General features: G+C 40.9%; 1 protein-coding gene across 4 annotated transcripts in view; it reads left to right on the top strand.

The window, feature by feature from the left end:
• Nucleotides 1–22,867, top strand: part of sptbn2 (spectrin, beta, non-erythrocytic 2) — a 48,215-nt gene that overhangs the window by 22,590 nt on the left and 2,758 nt on the right. For 2 of the 4 annotated variants that reach the window (XM_086308505.1, XM_086308508.1), the window contains 34 exons: nucleotides 9,096–9,247; nucleotides 9,493–9,666; nucleotides 9,964–10,055; nucleotides 10,145–10,225; nucleotides 11,250–11,365; nucleotides 11,690–11,802; nucleotides 11,900–12,087; nucleotides 12,195–12,312; nucleotides 12,414–12,572; nucleotides 12,673–12,975; nucleotides 14,085–14,238; nucleotides 14,355–14,749; nucleotides 14,834–15,097; nucleotides 15,180–15,391; nucleotides 15,696–15,833; nucleotides 15,941–16,160; nucleotides 16,308–16,844; nucleotides 17,116–17,318; nucleotides 17,428–17,518; nucleotides 17,616–17,762; nucleotides 17,928–18,191; nucleotides 18,392–18,616; nucleotides 18,718–18,807; nucleotides 19,198–19,476; nucleotides 19,565–19,695; nucleotides 19,800–20,004; nucleotides 20,120–20,494; nucleotides 20,591–20,835; nucleotides 20,950–21,088; nucleotides 21,207–21,291; nucleotides 21,549–21,745; nucleotides 21,899–22,023; nucleotides 22,128–22,203; nucleotides 22,741–22,818. In XM_086308505.1, the coding sequence (XP_086164631.1) occupies nucleotides 9,096–9,247; nucleotides 9,493–9,666; nucleotides 9,964–10,055; nucleotides 10,145–10,225; nucleotides 11,250–11,365; nucleotides 11,690–11,802; nucleotides 11,900–12,087; nucleotides 12,195–12,312; nucleotides 12,414–12,572; nucleotides 12,673–12,975; nucleotides 14,085–14,238; nucleotides 14,355–14,749; nucleotides 14,834–15,097; nucleotides 15,180–15,391; nucleotides 15,696–15,833; nucleotides 15,941–16,160; nucleotides 16,308–16,844; nucleotides 17,116–17,318; nucleotides 17,428–17,518; nucleotides 17,616–17,762; nucleotides 17,928–18,191; nucleotides 18,392–18,616; nucleotides 18,718–18,807; nucleotides 19,198–19,476; nucleotides 19,565–19,695; nucleotides 19,800–20,004; nucleotides 20,120–20,494; nucleotides 20,591–20,835; nucleotides 20,950–21,088; nucleotides 21,207–21,291; nucleotides 21,549–21,745; nucleotides 21,899–22,023; nucleotides 22,128–22,203; nucleotides 22,741–22,818 (6,371 nt within the window). The remainder of the gene's footprint in view (nucleotides 1–9,095; nucleotides 9,248–9,492; nucleotides 9,667–9,963; nucleotides 10,056–10,144; nucleotides 10,226–11,249; nucleotides 11,366–11,689; nucleotides 11,803–11,899; nucleotides 12,088–12,194; nucleotides 12,313–12,413; nucleotides 12,573–12,672; nucleotides 12,976–14,084; nucleotides 14,239–14,354; nucleotides 14,750–14,833; nucleotides 15,098–15,179; nucleotides 15,392–15,695; nucleotides 15,834–15,940; nucleotides 16,161–16,307; nucleotides 16,845–17,115; nucleotides 17,319–17,427; nucleotides 17,519–17,615; nucleotides 17,763–17,927; nucleotides 18,192–18,391; nucleotides 18,617–18,717; nucleotides 18,808–19,197; nucleotides 19,477–19,564; nucleotides 19,696–19,799; nucleotides 20,005–20,119; nucleotides 20,495–20,590; nucleotides 20,836–20,949; nucleotides 21,089–21,206; nucleotides 21,292–21,548; nucleotides 21,746–21,898; nucleotides 22,024–22,127; nucleotides 22,204–22,740; nucleotides 22,819–22,867) is intronic. The other 2 variants (XM_086308507.1, XM_086308509.1) reach the window with 2 other exon arrangements.

Below are 22,867 nucleotides of genomic sequence, written 5' to 3'. Positions count from 1 at the left end.
AGAAAGAGGTCATTAGACAACAATGGTATAATGAATGTTGTCCTATTTACATGTTACATGCCACATGGGTCCAGAAGTTATCGTTAAGGGATGCTTATTTATGTTTCTTTTCTCATGGGATTGGCCTTGCCCAGTCTAGATTTCTCCCATCTTCCTTTATTATCACGTGCAGCTGAAAGTTCCACAAAGAAATGTGATTGAAGGAGGGTATCACTTCCATCAGTACGATTTAAAAAGGAGAGGAGGTCTCTCTGTCATACCCTCCCTGTCAGTTGTAATAACAAACCCGTTAAAGTTGGGCAAGCTTCTAAAGTTGCAACCTCAAGCTGCTAAAAGTGCAAGAATAACTCATGCCACATGTGGCAAGGCGGCGGTTTTACTACAGCCCTAGTTTCAAAGTTATAAGTGAAGGAAGGGAAGTTCCGCTTTTATAGGGAGAAGAATGTGAAAGCATGCGCATCTGTGTTTCACTCACTTGCACAGACAAGACATTTCTATTTCACACAAAAATGCAAAGAATGAAATCAAACCAGAATATAAAAATGGCACTGAATAAACACAAACAGTGGCAGGGTACTATAACACTGTAGATATTTACAACACAAATTGTTGACTTCCAAGTAGATAGATATTTTAAGTTGAAGAAGCAGTGGTGAAATGACGGGTAGAAACACATTTCACTTACAGTGGAAAAATGATTAGCGTGGGACTGAGAAAGATTTCTGCCAATGTGGCGTTAATTTTTAGCTTGGTGGCTCCAGGTAATGAGTACATCATGTGTTGTTTTCCCCGTACTGGTAGAAAAATATTTACAAACACCAACATCTCCCACAACTTCTGTAAAACGATTGCATTGCTCATGGCACCCCACACCATAGTTAGTGTTGATTGAAACCACCCACTGGTGTCAGTGCAGAATGGTAACCACTAACCACAAAGATTACAAGCTGCTTTTGTCTGTGGGAGTTTTTTCTCTCTAAGTACTTCATGGTATCTCTTTAATGAGTGCCTTGGGTCTACTCTGTAATTTCAGATAGCCAACAGTTCAAGCCAATCACTGACTATAGATTTCTGAGCTTCATGGCGCTTCCAGATTAGTTCCAAATGACCCGTGTAGTGCTGTAGTGTGATTGTTGTGTGTGTGTTTTAGAATTTTCAGTGGTAAAACCTGCAATTTTATGATTTTATTTGCAGCAACCAACAATATTTTGTCCTTAGATGGTTGTCACCATTCGACACAGAATGTGAAATATCTTGCTGTTTTATGTACATAATGGATTCAGCACAAAGTTATCTATCCATCCACCCACCCACCCATCCATACATTTATTTTTCTTAACTGCTTATCCAGTTCAGGGTTGTGATCGAGCCAATAACTATCCCAGGTGTCATTTGGTTAGAGGCCGGGTATATCCTGGGCAGGTCGCCAGTCTATCACAAGGCCAAAACACAGACAACCATTCACTCTCACATTCACACCTGCAGGCAGCTTAGAATCACTAATTAACCTAACATCAGCAACTCTGCCTTTAGACTGTGGAAGGAAGCCAGAGTACCTAGAGAGAACTCACACAGGCACATGGAGAACATGTAAACTCCACATAGAAGGTGGGGCAACAGTGCTAACCACCCTGCTCTCCTGAGAAGCTGCCATGTTATACATTCATGCAGAATTACTTAAATATGCAGTATGTTATAAAGGCAGATATCAAGTATAAAACTTGACATGCATCCATAAATAAATGTATGCATATTGTAGTAATATGCATTTATACATACCCAACAATCCTGATGTAGTATAGTGTTGATTTTTCATTTACTCTACATATACAGTTTCAATTGAGTTTTATTTATAGAGCACAAACACATACTTCAAAACGCTTTATACTATAAGGTAGAGCTGGGCGATATAAGATTTTTTCATATCACGATATGTTTTTTTTTTTTTTTTTTCATTTCAGGCGATAACGATATATATCACGATATAAGCCAAATAACTATATTTGTAAGATTTAAATGTGCCGTTGCTCACAAGTAAAATGTGAAATAATCAGCAGCTTGTTTTGATTTAAATATTTATTTCCCATAATAAGTTCAACAGGGTAGATGTACTTAAGGAACATGAGACTTTTTCAGATAAATAAAGGCAAATATTGCAAACTACACAAAAGGCAGCCGCTAAAGCGTTTAAGTTTCAAAATAGAACAAAAAACACAGACTACTAAATTGTCAATTCCACTTAGAAACAAAATATTAATTCTAAAAATAAATCTTAGTTTGTTTTACAGAAGAACAGACAAAATTGACTAACTTTTGTCAATATCAAATAAACTGAGAACTAAAAGGAAATTCTCAATCTCTCCTTGTTGTATAGCTTAGCTTTTCAAACAGTTTTAACAGTTACTTTAGTCTGACAAAAGCCGCTGTGATTGGTTCAGCTCTGCGCTACTTAATTTGGATTGGCTGTTCTTTTTTTTTTCTTTTTTTTTTAAGAGGACAAGAGCGGTGAGGTCTATCGCAATAGTTAAATTTTTCTATCGAGAAAAAGTTATTCAGATCGTTCGTTATCGTTCTATCGCCCAGCTCTACTATAAGGTAAAGAGCCTACAATAATAGAGTGAAACCCAGCAATCACACGGCCCCCTATGAACAAGTACTTGGCAACAATGTGAAGGAAAAACTCTCTTTCAACAGGAAGGAAGCTCGAGCATAACCAGGCTCAGGGAGGCTGAGCCTGGTTCACAGCTAGTTTGGGGTTGAGGGGAGAAAGACAGGACACACTGTGGAAAAGAAGTTACTAATAACTATTGATTAAATGCAGAGTGGTGTGCAAACACATAGCAAGTACAAAAAGGTGAGTTCAGAAGAAAAATCCTCAGTGCATTATGGGAAGCCCCTAGTAGCCTATTCCTATTGCAGCATAACTAAGGGAGGCTTCAGGATCCCCTGATCCAGTCCTAACTAAATATTTTATCAAAAAAGGAAAGGTTTTAAGCCGAATCTTAAAAGTGGGGAGAGTGTCTGTGTCCTGAATCCAAACTGGGAGCTGGTTCCAAAGAAAAGGGGCCTGAATTTATGAGTAAGTAAAGAAATCGCAACACAATGGCCCAGTGTGTTTGACAGTGGGTGATCCTACTTAGAAAAGGTGAAGAAAATCTGCAGTGTACATTTTTTCCTTTTATCTGAAGTGCTTACTGTGGAAAGTTATTTATGGATGGCGTCGCTCCTTGTCCAGCGTGCAGAAGTGATGCCACTGGGAGTCCAGAATGCACTGTCATCCACCGCAGTGCATGGATGCAGAATTCATAAGAAAGAAAGGATTAGAAGTTGCCCTCTGCCCCCCCCTCACTAATGCTTTGTCTTCATGATGTACAGCACAAACAGACAAGATTTGATGAGCAACGCGGGCAGAAACAGTGCTGGCATTAAGTCCTGTTCCAGTCTCTGTTGTGTATACAGTAACACACACAAACAATTCTGACCTTGACGTGGGCTCGTAAAGGAAATTAATTTTATCAGTGACATTGTCAGCAGTGGATAATAATCTCAAAGTCTTAATCAAAAAGTGATGATTACTGATTTTGTTCAGTTGATTTATTGCCTCGTATTTCAGGGTTATTTTAAATGTTTTGTACATTTTGCTGTATGAATGCTTTTTTGACAGGCCGAGATGGCAACCATCATGATGATCACATGCTGTGCTGCAGCAAACATGTTTTTGAAACGATAGTCCTGTTTTTTGCAAACTGAACACAGTGTGTGTGAGTGTGAAATTTCCAGCCAAACAATATTCTGTCTCAGTTACACTGCACACTGCGGGGTCACAGCAAGTAAAAAAAACATATTTTAATGTACACAGTCATGTGATTTTTTTTTTCCTGTGATCATTATTTATTACACCTTGATGCAGCAGTGACCACTGAATTAAAAAAGCACATTATATGCTGGCATATTAAAAAACAAAACAAAAAACCCCCCCAAAAATAAATAAAAAACCAATAACTTCCTACAAATGATATCCTAAACTTTATATGACCCCATAAACTGCCACTGCTGATAAAGACTGTTGTCTTTATGGTTTTCCTTCTGAGCCTTGGGCCACTAAGTCAGTGTTAGTGTTGTATCTGTCTCCATGTTATCACCAAACATGATCCCGGGCACTATGAGCCACACAGACAGGATTAAGTCTGGCGGCATATTGGTTCGGATTACCTGCAGATAATCATCGTTATCAACAGTGCCCAAGTTCATTTGACAGTGAAATAGAAAAGCAGCAGCAAACTAAACCCCCGAACCTTCAATTGTAAAGAGGGCACTGGCTGAGACAGGCCCTCACCTCCCTCACTCTGACATATACTTAAAGCTTACTACCAGACACGAACATGTTCAAAGTGGCTGGACATGCCCGAATGTGCCTTTGAAACATTTAGCGATGACTTTAACCACAGGTTTTGATCTGTTATTAGTAAACTATAGAGGAAAAACATGACATTTAGAATTTTAATTACTTGTTTTTCTACCTTGCACAAAGAGACTCCAAAAGAGTGAGCAAGAAATGCATGATAGGCAGGATCTTAAATCTACATTTATAATGTTCGTTTTAGTGATACCTAAATACGGGTACATTTTACTCTTGTCAGACACATGTGCTGTGAAATCATTTAGTGGTAGGGTATCCAGTTTAATATGTTTTTGAATTAAAAATAAATAGTATAGTAGTAGATTGAATCCTCATTTGACATGGGGTATATGCTAGGATTTATATAACATCCAGAGCACTATCTGTCTATTTAGTGCTAATTACAGGTATGTAAACACAAGTAAATCAACGGTGTTATCACAATGAATAGTAGTGTGAGAGCTTTTATTTTAAACTGTGAAGTTTGCGGACTTATTTTAGTGTTTTTATTTGAAGAAGAGAGCTAAGACAATGCAAGACAAACTAGTAATTATCAGACTTGGCTTCTAAAGCCCCAGTTTTCTCACTCTTCTCTCATATTGTCTGTTGTGTAATTCTCTAACAGTGTTTGGAAACCCTGAAGGTGTTTCACATGACGTGAGACATTTGACACTATAAGTAGAGCATAGTTTGAGCTTTCTTTATCTTTTGTCACCATCATGCATCAGTGTTCACACTTTTCAAAATACATAGTGCACCACCAGACTTCCTGTTGTGGAAGCTAAGCAGGTTAGTAAAATGTAAAATTTCAATTAGATGTGAACGAACTAACATTACAGTTGACGTGTCATGCTTTGCACTTGCAAAAGCAACAGCTGCAGTAGTTTTACACTTATCTACCATATCCACCTCTGATGACAGGTTTGTGTTTGACTGCTTTGAATGAGCAAACACGTCAGAGACTGATGTCTGTGTTTGTCTGTCTGGTTTTCTTGTTCGGCAGCATTGTTATTAGGAGTGTAGCACAGGCGAGGTAGGTACTAGCATTTTATGGGGGTTTTTAGGACCCCTGCCCACCAACCCACTGCCTCCTCCTCATTGCTGGGTGCTATGTCACAACATGACCAAGCCTTAAGAGGAATGTAGCCACTTCCACAGCGCTCCTGTGCAACAGAAGTCCTTATTTTCTGGCTTATTAAACAACTTCATACTGATTAGCAATCCTTTAATAACTGAATAATCTGTCATTGTTAGACACGAGAAATATGGGGAAACAAATAAAGGAGGCTTTGTTAGAGTCTATTATTAAAAGGTGTAAGAACCAAAGCCCAAACCACAATCCACTACTAGCTCATCCCATGGCAACATCTAGAGAACTATCCTATACTAAAGCTCTTTGACTGAGTAGCTGCTTGATGACAATGCTATTCCTTGTTTGTCAGCGTATCTCTTAAGTTCCAGTAAAACTGGTAAAAACACACCTATCCTCAGGACTGTCGGGCTGATAGCTGAAATGGTAGCCTGAGTTCCAGCTATTCACCATATATGCCTGTAGGCCATGGCTGTAGCCGGCCCTGTCGCCTGTTTTGAGTTAACATTTCTTTCTACAACCTGCTTTTTTGTCTTTGTTTGTATAACTCTGTTATTAAAAATTTAACAAGTTTAAAAAAAAGCAAACATTTCACGTCTTATCTAAACTGAATTAGATTCTTCATTCTATCATTCATTCAGTTTTATAGTATCATTAATTGTAAAGATGTTTGTTTGTTTTGGGGGTTTGGGGTTTTTAAAAATCTAAAACTTAAATCTCTAAATTACAAAAGTAAAGACCTTTATTACTTTGGATGGGAAGCATTTTCTTTTCTCTCCATAGGTGTAATATGAGTATTGTGTTGACTTTGTTTCGGCTCTGGCTGGGCAACTCAGGGAAAATCTGAGACTTGTCCTGAAGCTGCTCTGGTGTTGTGCTGTCTGTATGTTTTTGTTCACCGTCATGTTCGTAGGTGGTCGCAGTCTCTGGTTGCATGTATTCTTTAAGGAACCTGTGTGTCTGGGCAGAATGCATTCTCCTCGTAGTTCTGACTAGTCTAAGAATGGTACTAACCATGTAATAAACAGTGCCAGGTGTCTGCACATATTGTCAAGTATCACTATCAGAGTTGCTTTAAATGAAGTTTTGTACATTTTTTTTAACCTTTAAATGGACTCACGCGTCATATCTTTAACTTAAGAGTGAGTTCTGTTTAGCCATTCTAAGACAATGGCCTGATCAATAGAGTACTATTCCTTTACTAGTATTACTCTGACCTAGTACTACTACAGTTCTAGTGGTAGTAGGAACAATCACAGCTTTACAAACTCTTTGGCTTGGTTTTGTCATAACATTCAGTGTGTTGATTTATTTAATTTCTGCTGACTTCCTATATGTATCTTTGTATCTGTTAACTGAAATGTTTTTTGTGCATCCAGTGAACACAGTCAGATGGCAATCTGTACCAAGGTTTCTGCATTATAATTTTGAGTATTAACTCAGTGGTTTATTTATTTGGTACTCTAGTGACTCTATGCACATGTTCTCAGTAATTGCTGCCCCACCCAACAGGGTATAACATTATCAGTAAATAATACTTTATAGTTGTATGTAAATTTAACTTCCTTTCATCTTCCTGTGTGGTTTTGTGTGAAATTCTGACATGATAAGTGCTTGTTGTTATTTGGAAATGTTCGTTGAGACACTCAGTTCAGTGCTGTTTCAGTAAAACAATCTAAGTGAATGTATTCAAAACATAAATACGTTAATTAGTTAATTAAAAATGTATAAAAACTGGAGTGGCTGTTTAGCTCACTAGGTTGAGCATGCAGTCCATACGCCATAAGGCTGATGCAGAGTCTTTTCTAGGCTCTCTTGGTGATGTTTTTTTGGCAGTGTGATCAGTCCTTGAGATTTCATTTCAAGGTTGTGAAATGGCTAGAAAGACATTGTAACATGAGTCTCAGTGGGCAGAATGAGACTCGACAAGTTTGTCCTTCTGTAGTTGGCAGTCTGGCAAGTCAGATGCTCATGGGATTTATATACATCATTGATACCATGTTAATATAATATTAACAAACACCACATGGGCCTGGTTGCGAGAGGTCATGCTTAATGAAAGGTTTATTTAAATGAAAATACTTATAAATGGACAATTAATTACAGATTACTTGAAGTTTGCTGTGCGCGCAACATTACAAGAAACAAAGAGCGCTGTCTGCAGTGTGGATGAAGCACCTTCAGTCTGAAATAATTATACCACTGATTTGATGTTCCACCCATGGAGACGTGCATGAGATTTCAAAATGTTCTGCTTTTTGAGTTTACCGTTAATGCAAGTTGATTACGCAACAGCAGTCTTCGGTTACTGCAGCTTGTTCAGCTTAGATTGTTCACTGATTCCAGAGTAGCTTAGGATCCATCTAATAATCAGAAATACAAATGACTAAACCTTGAAGTGACTCAGTAATCCTTCCACTACTTTCTTTTATTGTATTTCGGTCAATTTCAGTAAATGTCGTGCAAACAATTGGTTATGAAGTCAGCTTAATATGTATTTATATGTTTTTTTTAGTCCACTAAAGTTACCATAGGGATGCTGACCTCTAATCTCACGGATCACTGTTAAGCTTATTCACTGCAGCCTCTCACTCCTGCATGAACTGACTAGGTATCGGACAGGTCTTTGAGTGGGCAGTCTCAGCTTTGCATAATGTTTCATTAGAGCAATAAAGTAGTTTGCATTGCCAGGCCTTACCTCCTGCTTGGGGAGTTTTGACAAATGAACAAGTGTTGATGTTTTCAAAATGCAAATTCAGCGTATGCAGCAACTAATACGGTCTCTTAAACAAACAGTGCTCCTGAACAGCACCACATGCAACGCCTTTGAGATTTTTTTTAACTAACTAATTAACTACTAACTTATGAACAAACTGATTGACCTCACTAGCGAGAGGGCGCAAGATTGCAATGGAGAGTTTCTTAAATTTGACTCATTAGATTTGAGTTGCACTTCTGCCCTGTTTTATGTCTAATTTTAAGTTGTTCTTGCATTAGGTGCAGTGCTGTAAGTACAGTGCTAGAATAGTGTTTTGAAAAGGCAGGGAGACCTTGTATCCTAGAAATGAGGTCACCTTGTTAGGTGGTGGAGCAGGATTAGCTTCTTACTCCCCCGGTCCATATGTCTCAGCTGCTGTTACAGCTTAATTTATTGTGATTCCTTTTTTCAGCCCTGCTCTTTCAAAGGAACAATAAAAAGTACTCACTAAATGCCATTACTTCATGCTGGTTTTGCACAGTCTTGTTTCTAAACTGACGTCTTCAGAGTAATTAGCAATGCACACATTAGCAGAGCTATCGGTAAACTGTGGTTTGTGGGGGGAGCACCTCTCACTAAGCTGTCACTAGTGATTCTAAAGACTTAATGGCATAGCTTGTCTGTGAAATGAACTGCACAGGGCAGGGGCTTAAGTCCTTATGACTTACTGTCTCCTGGCTGAGCTCAGATGTGATCAAAACTATAGACATTTGTTTTGTTTTTCTTTTTTTTACTGTAAATATGCATTTCCTACAGAGTAATGGCACTGAAGACAGTTCGTAGTAAAGTTTATGTTGTTGTAATGTGTAAAGGCTTTAACCCCCCTCTCTTTCTTTCATCCTTTGCAGATGAACGTGAAGCAGTACAGAAGAAAACCTTTACCAAATGGGTAAATTCTCACTTAGGCCGAGTGACCTGTCGCATTGGTGACTTGTACACCGACCTACGGGATGGGCGCATGCTAATCCGCCTTCTGGAAGTGCTCTCAGGAGAACAGCTGGTTAGTATCACAGAGGAACTAATGCTTTATGTCCCAATCCTGACCCATACCCTCAGGATGACCCTCACAAGTCAGGAGGAAGGAGAAATCATGTGCTTCATTTCTTGTTTTTTGTTTTTTAAAAAAATATGTGATTTACTTCTTTTGCTTCTACTTGCTTTTCTTTTTTTAAACTCCTGCCAAGCCCTGTCTTCTTCAACAATGTCAACCTATGTCAACTTGTATTTTTCTGCTGCTTCCCCTAGCCAAAACCTACTAAGGGCCGCATGCGTATCCACTGCCTTGAAAATGTTGACAAAGCCCTACAGTTTCTTAAGGAGCAAAAAGTTCATCTGGAAAATATGGGCTCACATGACATTGTGGATGGGAATCACCGTCTCACCCTGGGTCTCATCTGGACCATCATCCTTCGCTTCCAGGTAATATATAAAGTAGCTGTGATGAGCTCTACAGATTTTCCCTCTCACCTCAGTCACCATGTTGCTGAACTTGGGCTTTGGGATGTCAGGTCTCTGGATTTAGCCATGCCCAGAAAAACTGAATTATTAAAAGTTAACATAATTTTAAAAAGTAATTCTTTATGCCATTATTGTAGTTATGAACTTACTGTTGTTACTTGACTTCCTTAAATGTTATACACCCCACTACTGCAATAACATTTGAAGGTCAGTTATTATTGAAGCTCCGACCTGACTGGATGTGTACCATACTTACAGATTCAAGACATCAGTGTGGAAACTGAGGACAATAAGGAGAAGAAATCAGCTAAAGATGCGCTGCTGCTTTGGTGCCAAATGAAAACTGCTGGGTAAGAAAGGAGCAGTAAAAGAGAACCAGAAGGGTTGAATTTTTCTTTGTTGAGCTAATGATTAATGAATTCTTATCTGCCCTTTTCAGATACCCAAATGTGAATATACACAACTTCACTACCAGTTGGAGAGATGGTCTAGCGTTCAATGCCATCGTGCACAAACACAGGTCATTGACTTCTTCATGTATTTCACATCACTGATAACAGCTACAGTAAAAGCTGCCCTTTTTAAGCATTTACTTATTCAGTGTAATTGCAGTTTTTGTTTCTTACTGTAAGGTTGTTTTAGATAACTTAGTCATCCTCCAAATCAAAAGGGAGTGTTGTATTTTAATGGTTTTCATTCCCTTCGTAATGAGGAGCACCTGTCGCAGAACCATTTCCCATCTCTGGGGTGTTTTTATCCCCTTTTCTATTTAGGTCTCCACTTGCTCCTCCCATTCTTTAGTCTGCAGTATGCCTGAAAGGATGAAAATAAATAGGGAATAAGATGACCTAGATCACAGAAATTATAACCCACTTATTTTCTATTAAGAGCCATACTTGATGCCCCAGTTGCACACTCTGCTGGTAACTCATGAATAGCTAACATTTAAATGGAGCTGTAAAGTAGAAGCCAAAGGTGTAGCCTAAACACATATGACTCAAACAGAGGAGAGCATATTGTTCCTTACAATGACTGCATACTGTGAGGGTGATAAGGGTGATACTTGATAGATGAAAGCCAACATGGCTTTCAGAGCAGTTAGTGAGCCGTAGGGTAGTTACGCAAACCACTGAGCTGTCTGTCGTTTACATTATCATGCAAGAAATTACATTATGCTCAGTCCTTTTTGTCCTCATTTTATTTTTTGTGAATGCATTCATGCTATAATATCCTATAGGTTTTAATAAAATATACTCACCCGAACGCCTTTCATACTTTTCTACCACCAACCAGCAACTGTAAATGAAAGCATCATTCAGGCATTAGTTTGCAGGTGTGGTTTTCATCCATGATCAGAAGCCTTTTTTCATGCAGATGACTTCATCCAGTTCTAGAGGAACATTTTATGCACCTTGGATTGAAAACATTTTCTTCTGTACTACAACAAGTTGCAATAAGTCAGCCGATATTCGTATTTGCTTGCACCTTGCACTCTTCTGTAACCCCTTCTCATTAAAGTCACAATTTTTTCCAATCCTCTGCAGACCCGACCTGATTGAGTTTGACAACCTGAAGAGGTCCAACGCTCACTACAATCTCCAAAATGCTTTCAATGTGGCTGAGAAGGAACTGGGGCTTACCAAGCTGCTGGACCCAGAAGGTGAGTGTTTAAAGCCTCAACAACAACAAAAGCGCTCTTGTAAGTCACATTGATGGCCTGATCTGTCTGCTAAGGCACTAAGCTGTTGCCTGAAACAGATTGGCGAGAGTTTGGCTATAGAGGATTACTGCAATAAATTTTAGATTAGGCAACACTGCATCACTGTAGCAAGTCAGCTATAGTGACATAACAAAAAGCATGATTAAAGATATAAACACTTTCCCACGTGTTATTCAGAGTGTTTTGATGCAAATATTATAGTATATATAATATAAATACCATGTAAATATTTATATTAACCATATTATTATTATTTTTTTCAAGATGTCAATGTGGATCAGCCTGATGAAAAGTCTATAATTACCTATGTGGCAACTTACTATCATTACTTCTCCAAGATGAAAGCCCTGGCAGTGGAGGGCAAACGAATTGGCAAGGTTAGTTTTGTGTGTATACATTTATGTGAGTGAAAGTGAGTAGATGTACACTGACTTTATGTCCCCAGTTCAAATAATACATTTCTCTGCACTTCAGGTGCTCGACTATGCTATTGAGGCCGACCAGCTGATAGAGAAGTATGAGACCCTGGCCTCTGAGCTGCTGCAGTGGATCGAGCAGACCATAGTGACACTCAATGATCGGCAGCTAGCTAACTCTCTGAGTGCTGTACAGAACCAGCTCCAAGCTTTTAACTCCTACAGGACTGTGGAGAAACCTCCCAAGTGAGTGTCAGCTGGGTTAAGTGAATGAGTCAGTGCTTGGTAATCAATTATAATCCAAAATGGTGACGCTATGCAGTACGTTAACTATCAGTGTCTGATGTCCTCAGATTTACAGAGAAAGGAAACTTGGAGGTTCTTCTTTTTACTATCCAAAGCAAGATGAGAGCAAACAATCAGAAGGTTTACATGCCAAGAGAGGGAAAACTCATTTCTGACATAAATAAGGTATGGCTTGTTCTAGAAAAGGCAAGTACAGCCTTCCAACTCAATGTTCATTTTGTAGATTCTGGATGATACAGGCTTCCTGGCTTATATTTGCATGGCAGGCATGGGAACGACTGGAAAAGGCAGAACATGAACGTGAGCTGGCACTGAGAAATGAGTTGATTCGCCAGGAGAAACTGGAGATGCTCGCTGCTCGCTTTGACCGGAAAGCTGCTATGCGGGAGACATGGCTGAGCGAGAACCAGAGACTGGTGTCTCAGGTAAATTGAAAAAACACAAACAAAATTTGAATTCCTGATTTGAATGCAGTAAATAGATTTACAATAATGCAATCATGTGCTTCTTTTTCTCTGATATTAGGATAATTTTGGAACCGACCTGGGAGCAGTGGAAGCTGCCACTCGTAAACACGAGGCAATTGAGACAGACATTGGAGCATACTGGGAGCGTGTGGCCGCAGTGGAGGCTGTCGCCAAAGAGCTGGAGGCAGAGGGATATCATGATGTGCGGCGCATACTCGCACGAAGGGATAATGTGCTTCGACTCTGGGAATACTTGAAAGAACTTCTGGCTGCACGCAGAGAGCGTCTGAATGCCCACCGTGACCTACAGAGGCTGTTTCAGGAGATGCGTTACATCATGGACTGGATGGCAGATGAGAAGGTAAAGCTACCACAAAGAAACAGAAGCTTACATAAATTTGACTGCGCTTTGTGTTGAATTACTACTTTGATTCCTGCATTCTCTTGAGGTTTTAATTAGCAAAAATGAGTTTCCTAATCCTCAATTAACATAATTGTTTTTCACATATGTCCCTGACAGCTTTAGTGTCAGCACTTTATAGCAGTAATTAGCTTTGTGCAGGCCTAGCCTGATTGGTGTTACCTTTCTTTGCTGGCTTTACTGAGGTCGACTGAGGTAGACTCCAGTGACTAGAATTACGCACCTTTCTTCTGTGTTTTCCAACTTCGTTGTACTATTGTACTAAGAATGACTGCGCAATGGCAATAAAGACTTATCTTAAATGTGCTCACATTTTGATTGGCCAAAGGAAGCGCCAGTAATGCCTGATTACCACTGACACATTTGCCAATATATCAGACCCCTTGTTTGGTTTAAATAGCTGAACAGTGTGAAGTATCATTTATGCTATGTAATTTATACTGTATAATCCAAACTGACTAAAACCTGACTTCCATGAATGGCAGTAGCAATGGGAATAGCAGTTGTGGGAACCATTTTCCTTTTACTGTCTACATATGTGCAGCTAGCTAACGTTACAGCCCAGCTGCTTAGATTCTGTCATGCTGTCACTAGCATCATCTTCTTATCTCTGATAAACAGATGCTTTCTTCTCTAGAGAGATTGTGGTTGGTAAAACGTAAAGTAATTCTAAAATGAAATTACTCACAGGTTTTGCAGATTTAAATGGATAAATCACACTGAAGGCAAGAGATAAAATTTATAGATATAATTTTGGGCTGACCTGACCCTATAAGGATATTATAAGTAACCAATAGAATGGGGTAGTATAAAATCTCAGCTACTTGGATGTGACTTGTCTATAGCTCTGAGTGATGTGTTTGTAACCCAATATGTGAGAAGTCACCAAGCACTAAAGATTTATTAGCATTTTTATATTTAAAAATGACGTTTATGTTGTGGCAAGTTGAAAAACAATCGTTATTTATTGAATATATACTTAGGTAATTGTCGATTTTCACAAGATAAAACTGGGAAATATTCTACTGGACTGTGCTTTCTGTTTTCAGGGTCGTCTGCAGTCTCAGGACAGCGGAAAACATTTGCATGATGTGTTAGACCTACTGCAAAAGCACAATCTGGTAGAGGCTGATATTTCTGCTCAGGCAGAGAGGATCAAGGCAGTGCAAGGAGCTGCAAACCGCTTCACTTCCCATGAGCAGGGTAAGTCTTAAAAAATGGTCTTGCACATTTTGTGTACAGAGTATGCATTTTAGTCTGACCCTTTGTGCACACTGTCTAAATTCTGTGTATTTCTGCCTTTTTTTTTAAATTGTAAGCCTATAAACCTTGTGAGCCTGGACTAGTTAGTGAGAAGGTTGAGCTGCTGGGTCAAGCCTATGAAGAACTTGGTCAGCTCGCTGTGAATCGCAGAGAGCGCCTAGAGGACTCACGGCGTCTGTGGCAGTTCCTGTGGGATCTCGGAGAGGAGGCAGCCTGGATCCGAGAGCAGGAACAGATCCTGGCTAGTGGAGACTGTGGCCGTGACCTTACTTCTGCCCTTCACCTACTCAGTAAACATGAGGCTTTCAGGGATGAGATGGCAGCCCGCTATGGCCCCCTGAGTAACAGTATTGCTGCTGGAGAAGATCTGGTTAAAGAAGGGCACTTTGGAGCTTCGGAAGTAACTGAGAGGATTCAAGACATCCATGCACAGTGGGCCCATCTGGAGGAGGTAAATGTTCATCATCAATTCTAAGGTGCTTTCTTCAAATATTGCATTTTTACCCATAATATTCTTATTTTTGATGCTTCTCAGACAACTAAGCAAAGAGAGCAGAGCCTTAAGGAAGCCGTGGCCCTGCATCAGTTTCAGACGGATGCCAATGACATGGAGGCATGGATCATGGAGACACTTAGACAGGTATCCAGTCAGGAGGTGGGCCACGATGAGTTCTCTACCCAAACTCTAGCTCGCAAGCAGAGGGAGATAGAAGAGGAGATCCAGAGTCACCACCCCCTAATTGACTCTCTGCACGAGCAGGTCCAAGCACTGCCACAGGCCTATGTACATTACCCTGAAGTACGTGTGCTTTCTTTTTCATACTTCTTCAATGATTGCATGCTGTTTGTAGTACTAAATTACTGCCTATTGCTGACTGTAGGTGGATGGTCGTCTGCCTGCTATTGAACAACGTTATGAAGAACTGGAGACCCTGTCAGCAGCTCGACGCCAGGCTCTGGAAGGTGCCCTGGCCCTCTACCGCATGTTCAGTGAAGCTGGTGCCTGTCAGCTCTGGGTGGAGGAAAAGGAACAGTGGTTACATGGCATGGAGATCCCTACAAAGCTGGAGGACTTGGAGGTCGTACAGCAAAGGTGAGTCTGTGGGTGAGGGAAGGTTCGAATGCCAAAGATGATGACAGATTCATTATTTTTCTTCAAAATCTTTTCATGTTTGAAAGACTAAGACGGACACTTGTAGTTGTGAAATGACATTACATGTAATCGCGGAAATTAATGTTGATGACATAAAGCAAAGATGAAAATTGTACATTATATTGATCTAAGCTCTAATCTTAAAAATAAACAGTCAGTGTTTTTAAATCTACTATAATGTCTAGAAATGTCTATGATAGATAGAATGAGTGAATTAATCATGGTGTTTCATTTATGGATATAGATTTGAGACACTGGAACCTGAGATGAACAACCTAGGAACCCGTGTCACTGATGTGAACCAGGTGGCAGAGCAGCTGCTGAGCTCAGACAACTGTAACAAAGACCAAATCCACCAGACAGCAGACCAACTAAACAACAGGTCAGAGCTACATTTATGAATTATTGTAACCCTATTTCTGCTGAGGAATGTGTATTATTTAAAAGGCGTGCAGGTAGCATTTTAAGCCTGGTCTGTGTTGTTTCTAGATGGAAGGAGTTTCAGCAACTGGCTGGACAAAAGAAACAAGATCTTGAGTCGGCTCTCAACATCCAGAACTACCAACTCGAGTGTAATGAGATCCAGACTTGGATGAAGGAAAAGACCAAAGTTATTGAATCTACTCAGGGTCTTGGCAATGACTTGGCGGGAGTGATGGCACTACAACGCAAACTCACTGGCATGGAGAGGGACCTTGAGGCTATCCAGGTATGGGAGGTGTAAATGTAATGGGTGGAGGGTGGGACCAGAACACCAGTGAAACAAGGCAAAATGAATATAGTATTATTTAGGGTTTTGTGATGAGGTATTTTAGTATAATATATGCAATTTAAATATTTTTCTTTATCTTTTCAGGGAAAATTAGATGACTTGAGAAATGAGGCAGAAAAGTTGGCCAAGGAACATCCAGATCAAGCAGGAGAGATCCAAGGACGCTTGGGAGAGATTCAAGAGGTGTGGGAGGAACTGAACGCCACCATGAAGCGACGGGAAGAGTCACTGGGGGAAGCTAGCAAGCTACAGGGTTTCCTTAGGGATTTGGATGACTTCCAGTCCTGGCTGTCCCGCACCCAGACAGCCGTGGCTTCAGAGGATATTCCCACTTCTCTGCCTGAGGCTGAGAGTTTGCTAGCCCAGCATGAGAGCATCAAGAACGAGGTGGATAACTATAAGGAGGACTATGAAAAGATGCGTGCGGTTGGTGAGGAGGTCACCCAAGGTCAGACAGATGCCCAGCACATGTTTTTGGCCCAGAGGCTCCAGGCATTGGACACTGGCTGGCATGAGTTGCGGCGCATGTGGGAGAATCGGCACAGCCTGTTGGCCCAAGCCTTCGACTTCCAGACTTTCCTGAGAGATGCAAAGCAGGCAGAGGCATTCCTTAACAGCCAGGTTAGGAAAATACTCTTCGACAAAGAAATAACAATTTTTTTTTATTGGTGCAAAGCAAATAACTGCACGTTTCAGAGAAAATGGATCTGATATTCTATGAAAAATTCTTCTTTACCAGTTCCCACATTTTTAAATGTCTTACTCTGTTGTATAAATAAACAGGAAAAAAGGCCTAAAAAAAAAAGTAAAAATCACTGGAATTCGATAATTACCTATGAAAACTGCATGTGAGACGATGTTTAACATTCCTTTTGTGTCCATCTCTGCGTAGGAGTACGTGCTGTCCCACACAGAGATGCCCACCAGTCTTCAGGCAGCAGAGGAGGCCATTAAGAAGCATGAGGATTTCCTCACCACCACAGAGGCCAGTGAAGAGAAAATAACTGGTGTGGTGGAAGCTGGAAGACGCCTCATTAATGACTCTAATGCAAACTCTGATAAGATCCAGGAAAAGGATGATTCAATCCAGGAAAGGTTAGAGTAAAAGAAGGAAGAAAAACTGATATTTATATAACTTTTTATTATTTACATTTTTAATTAGATGTTTGAAGGCTAAACATTTTTTCCCGTTTATTTTCTCCAGACATCTTAAGAATAAAGAGGCTGCAAATGAACTGCTGACCAAGCTTAAGGATAACCGGGAACTTCAGCACTTCCTCCAAGATGGACAAGAGGTAAGAATATGGCTTAGTTGAGTACTAATGCAAACTATTGCATCTTGATATTTACATTGAAACTGAAACTTCCATTATGCTGTTGTCTTTTTCATAGCTCACCTTGTGGATAAATGAGAAGATGCTGACGGCTCAGGACATGTCTTATGATGAGGCCAGAAATCTTCACAGCAAGTGGCAGAAACACCAGGCATTCATGGCAGAGCTGGCCTCCAACAAAGACTGGCTCGACAAAATTGATAAGGTGTGGCCAGTTAAATCAGTAAATGTATAATCATAACATCCATGTCATTATAATTTAATTTCTTTATTTAGCTTCCCTTTTGAAAAACTGGAAAATGGCACTGACTTTGACCAAATGGGACATTTAATAACGTTCAAGCTTGTTTTTGTGTCTCATCTCTAACAGGAGGGTCAAGCACTGGTTGCTGAGAAGCCTGAGCTGAAACCTGTTGTCCAGCAGACCCTGGAGGACCTGCAGCGTCAGTGGGAGGAGCTGGAGAGCACAACTCGTACGAAGGCTCAGTGCTTATTTGATGCTAACAGAGCAGAGCTCTTCACACAGAGCTGCTCCGCTCTAGATGTTTGGCTGAAAAACCTTGAAGGTCAGCTGCAAAGTGATGACTATGGAAAAGATCTGACCAGTGTGAACATCCTCCTCAAGAAGCACCAGGTACACTACATAGTACAGAAAAAGCACTTTTAAAATTAGTCTTGCAAATACATTTTTAAAATGGGCGAAAAAAGTCTCACTTTTTAAACATGTTCAATATTACATATAATCAAATGAATGTGGTGCAAGTAGCCATGTTTGCTTAGTGGAGCTAAATGTTATGCATTTGTTTCTTTAATGTTTGTGCTCTCTCTATGTAGATGCTGGAGCATCAAATGGAGGTCAGAGAGAAGGAGGTGCAGGCCCTGAAGTCTCAGGCTCTGGCTCTGTCCCAGGAAGATGCCGGACTGGCTGAGATAGATGGTCAGCAACGGCGTGTCACCGACAGCTTCGCCAACCTCCAAGACCCACTCAACCTCAGGAGACAGCAGCTGCTCGCCTCCAAAGAAGCACATCAATTCAACAGAGACCTGGAGGATGAAATTGTGAGTGGGATAACCTTAGTGATTCCATCAATAAAATAAACAGTTTCTGACAAAATATATCCTGACATTAAGATAATTAATAATCAATCTTTGCCTCTCAGCTGTGGGTGACAGAAAGGATGCCCCTAGCAACCTCCACAGACCATGGAAAAGACCTGCCCACTGTACAGCTGCTAATCAAGAAGAACCAGGTAAAGTTGCAGCTTTTTCAATATATTTTGAAAAAGTTACAAATTTTCAGTATTATTTTTAGGTGTTGCATTGTAAGTAGCTTAAAGGGCAAAGGTTTGGTATTGATTACTCATAAAATGTGGTCTCATTTTCATATAAGTCACAGTCACAGTCGAGAACAGCCTGAATAAATTTACAGTACAAAAATAATGTATTTTTATGTCTTTATTGAACATTGACCACAGTCATAGAGATAAGACGTAATTTTATGGGTAATCAGGTTCCAAACTTTGACATGCAAGAATCTAAATACTTTAAACAGACACTTGGACTGAGTTTAGAGAGATTTTGAGGAGTAGGGAATGTTAGCCAACTAAGAAAGTTGAATATTGTCTCTGGTTGTGAATCAGACTTTGCAGAAGGAGATTCAAGGCCATCAGCCTCGCATTGATGACATCCACAGACGAGGCAAGACTCAGACCCAGGTAGATGGTGAACGCCAGTCTGTTCTGGAGGATCGCCTAGTTGAACTGCAGAGCCTTTGGGACCAGTTGATCGCCGAGACAGACAAGCGTCATGCCCGTCTAATAGAGGCTAATCGTGCCCAGCAGTTCTATGCCGATGCTGCGGAGGCAGAGGCCTGGATGGGAGAGCAAGAGTTGCACATGATGTCAGAAGAAAAAGCCAAGGTAAGCTCGTGTAAAGTGAGATTTAATTGCTTTTTTTTCCTACATCTTGTGCTTGAAGAAAGTTGATAATTTTCTCTTTTTCTCTCAGGATGAGCAAAATGCTCTAGTGATGGTCAAGAAGCACCAGATCCTTGAGCAGGCACTTGAAGACTACGCCCAAACCATCCACCAACTGGCCAACAGCAGTCGTCTCATGGTCAACAATGAACACCCAGAGAGGTGAGAGCACAAGACGTTGTGAACATTTTCAGATGCCACACTTCACCTTCTATAAATAGAACAGGACACCCATAACCTCATCTCTCTCATTTTCAATTAAACAGCGAAAGAATCACCTTACGACAAGCCCAAGTTGACAAGCTGTACGCAGGTCTGAAGGACCTTGCTGAGGAGCGTCGGGGACGGCTTCAGGAGAGGCTGAGGCTGACCCAGCTGAAGCGGGAGGTGGATGACCTGGAACAGTGGATTGCAGAGAGAGAGGTGGTTGCTGGCTCCCATGAACTAGGACAGGACTATGAACATGTCACAGTGAGTTTTTTTCCTCTCAGTAGCATACTTTGGAGACATGAAAGCTCAAAGAGATTTAGCTGAATTAATTATGTTGCTCCCTTTTGCCCTGTTTTTTTTCTTTTTCTTTGTACAGATGCTGAGGGACAAGTTCCGGGAGTTTGCTCGTGACACCAGCACTATCGGCCAAGAGCGTGTGGATGGTGTAAATGCGCTGGCAGATGATCTGATTGAGTCGGGTCATCCTGAGAACGCCAGTGTTGCTGAATGGAAAGACGGTTTAAACGAGGCCTGGGCTGACCTGCTGGAGCTGATTGACACACGCACGCAAATGTTGGCAGCCTCTTATGAGCTGCACCGCTTCCATCAAGATGCCATGGAGGTGCTTGGACGTGTTAAGGAGAAGAGGGAAGCACTGCCTTCTGAACTTGGCCGTGACCTCAACACTGTCCAGCATCTGCACAGACAGCACACCGCTTTTGAACATGACATCCAGGCCCTCAGCGGACAGGTCAGTTATCACTTGCTAAAAGTGATCTCATTTTAGATGGCGAAACTAATATGTGAATACGAGACCAAATATCCCTCTGCTCCTTTGAACTCCTAGGTGAATCAAGTGCAGGATGATGCTGCACGCCTGCAGAAGGCCTACGCTGGTGAGAAAGCGGATGACATTCACAGAAGCGAACATGCTGTGACTTCTGCCTGGGAGGGCCTGCTCGAGGCTGGCGAGGCTCGCAGGCTCCTCCTGCTGGACACCGTGGAGAAATTCCGCTTCTTCAACATGGTGCGAGACCTCATGCTCTGGATGGATGGTGTGAACCTGCAGATTGACGCACATGATAGCCCAAGGTAAATGTCATTTTTTGCTTAAATTTCCACTTACTATAAAATAACTTCAACAATAACTTGTTTATTCATATATAACCTGCCTCTCCTATCTCCTGTGGGGTTTTTTTTTTATAGGGATGTATCTTCTGCAGGGTTAGTAATTGCCAATCATCAAGACATCAGATCAGAGATTGACGCTAGGACAGACAGCTTCACTGCTTGTGTTGAGATGGGAAATACTTTGATCAACAAAAACCACTATGCATCTGATGAGGTATTTTGCAGTGGGTCACATTTACGGTTGTCTTGAGAGAGAACAGTGCATGTTTACAAAAAACAAAAAACCATGTTGACTCAAGAACTGATATCTGAACCTGTTCACCTATTTACAGATCCGAGAAAAACTGACTCAACTCCAGGAAAAAAGAGATAAGATCAACAAAAAATGGCAAGACAAGATGGACCATTTACAAATTGGTATGCATGCTTCACATTTTTGGACTGCACACGGGTGCATTTAGGCCAACAGAGCCGTGGCAAAAGTGCATGGTGTTGTAGGCAAGTTGCTACACGCAAGAGATGGTAGATAACATGCAAACCGGTACCTCCAGTTTAAAGGTCTCTTTATGCAACTGCAGCATTGTACATTGAATTATAATTCTTTTTTTCTCATCCTCTCTGTGTTTTCTTTGTTTTTCTCTCTATATTGTGGCCTTTGGTCATCTTCATATCAGTGCTGGAGGTGTTGCAGTTCGGACGTGATGCTTATGTGGCAGAGTCGTGGTTGGCTGGGCAAGAACCTCTGGTGCGCGCAGCAGAGTTGGGCTCAAATGTGGATGAAGTAGAGAGCCTAATTAAGCGCCATGAAGCCTTTGAGAAACTCGCCACGGCTTGGGAAGAGCGCTTCGTGCAGCTGGAGAAGCTCACTACAGTAAGTAGAGAGATTTGGCTTGTTCTGGAGTACACTGGTAAATGCAGGATGTGTAGGATATAGTACATTCTGCATCATCTATAATTTAGACAATAGAAACCCGACTCCCTTGGTATTACACTAAAAAATGGCTAATTGTTTTCCACTGTTTAGCTTGAAGAGCAAGAAAATCAGAGGAGGCGGGAGGAAGAGGAGAGAGCGAGGCGACCTCCTACTCCTCCACCAGTAGAAGTGCCACAGTCTGAGACAGAAACTCAACCACATGATTCTGCAGCCAGGTATGCCAAAGAGAAGACTGGGTAGAGCACAAGAGTGTTCGTGTAAAGCAAAAACACACTACGAGAGAAAAATTAACATGCTTTCTTTTCCCTCTGTAACACAGAACCAGTCTGGACCAGACCACTCTCAATCAGTCCGTGTCAGTGAACGGAGTACACAGCGACAATGACACATCACAAGTAAGATACGCTTTGTGTGTATGCTTCAAGTGCTTCATTGATTTTTACAGAGTTTCCAGCATAATTTAACATGTAGTCCACCGTGTTGTCTTCCTTCATCTCACACATTATTAGATAGGTCATTAAAATTCATATCCATCAGACAGTTTGATCTAACTTATGAAGTGTAATGCCAAGCTGTATATTAGCAAGCAGTTGTGTTTTGCTTGACAGATATGTTTATTATATGTAGCCACTCGTTGGGTTAGGTTCTGGAAAGAAAACTGTGTTACACTTTAAATTCATACATGTTATATGAGTGATTCTCTTCAGTGGCAGATGAAAACAAGTACCCGGTGACTTCATGTGTCAGAGGTGATGGATTGGCTGCTTGTGGGCAGCACTGTTGCAAACCTCTGCAACTGATGCTACAGAGAAAATCACTAAATGAACGAGAACTATTTCTGTGTTTCTGCAGTTCTAGAAGTGCAAGCCATATCCTGACATTCATCTTTTTGCCCCAGACTTCTTAACAATTTCTTATTGCGTTTTTGCCAGCAGTCATTATCGCTATCGTTGTCAGTGGGAAAGAAATCAGAGCCTAAACGTGTGTGTAAGCCAAAGCAGCAGGAGCGTGTGAGTACCAAGTCACGGTCAGCTTTGTAGCTACCCCTCGTCCCCTTCA

The sequence above is a fragment of the Aulonocara sp. 'chitande type north' Nkhata Bay genome, linkage group LG10 (assembly GCF_057382095.1).
Source record: "Aulonocara sp. 'chitande type north' Nkhata Bay isolate Kocher_YH1m ecotype deep benthic linkage group LG10, A_spYH_male_GT1.1, whole genome shotgun sequence".
Lineage (NCBI taxonomy): Eukaryota > Metazoa > Chordata > Actinopteri > Cichliformes > Cichlidae > Aulonocara > Aulonocara sp. 'chitande type north' Nkhata Bay.
Note: the sequence above shows the minus strand (reverse complement) of the source record. Positions and strands in the feature narration are given on the sequence as shown.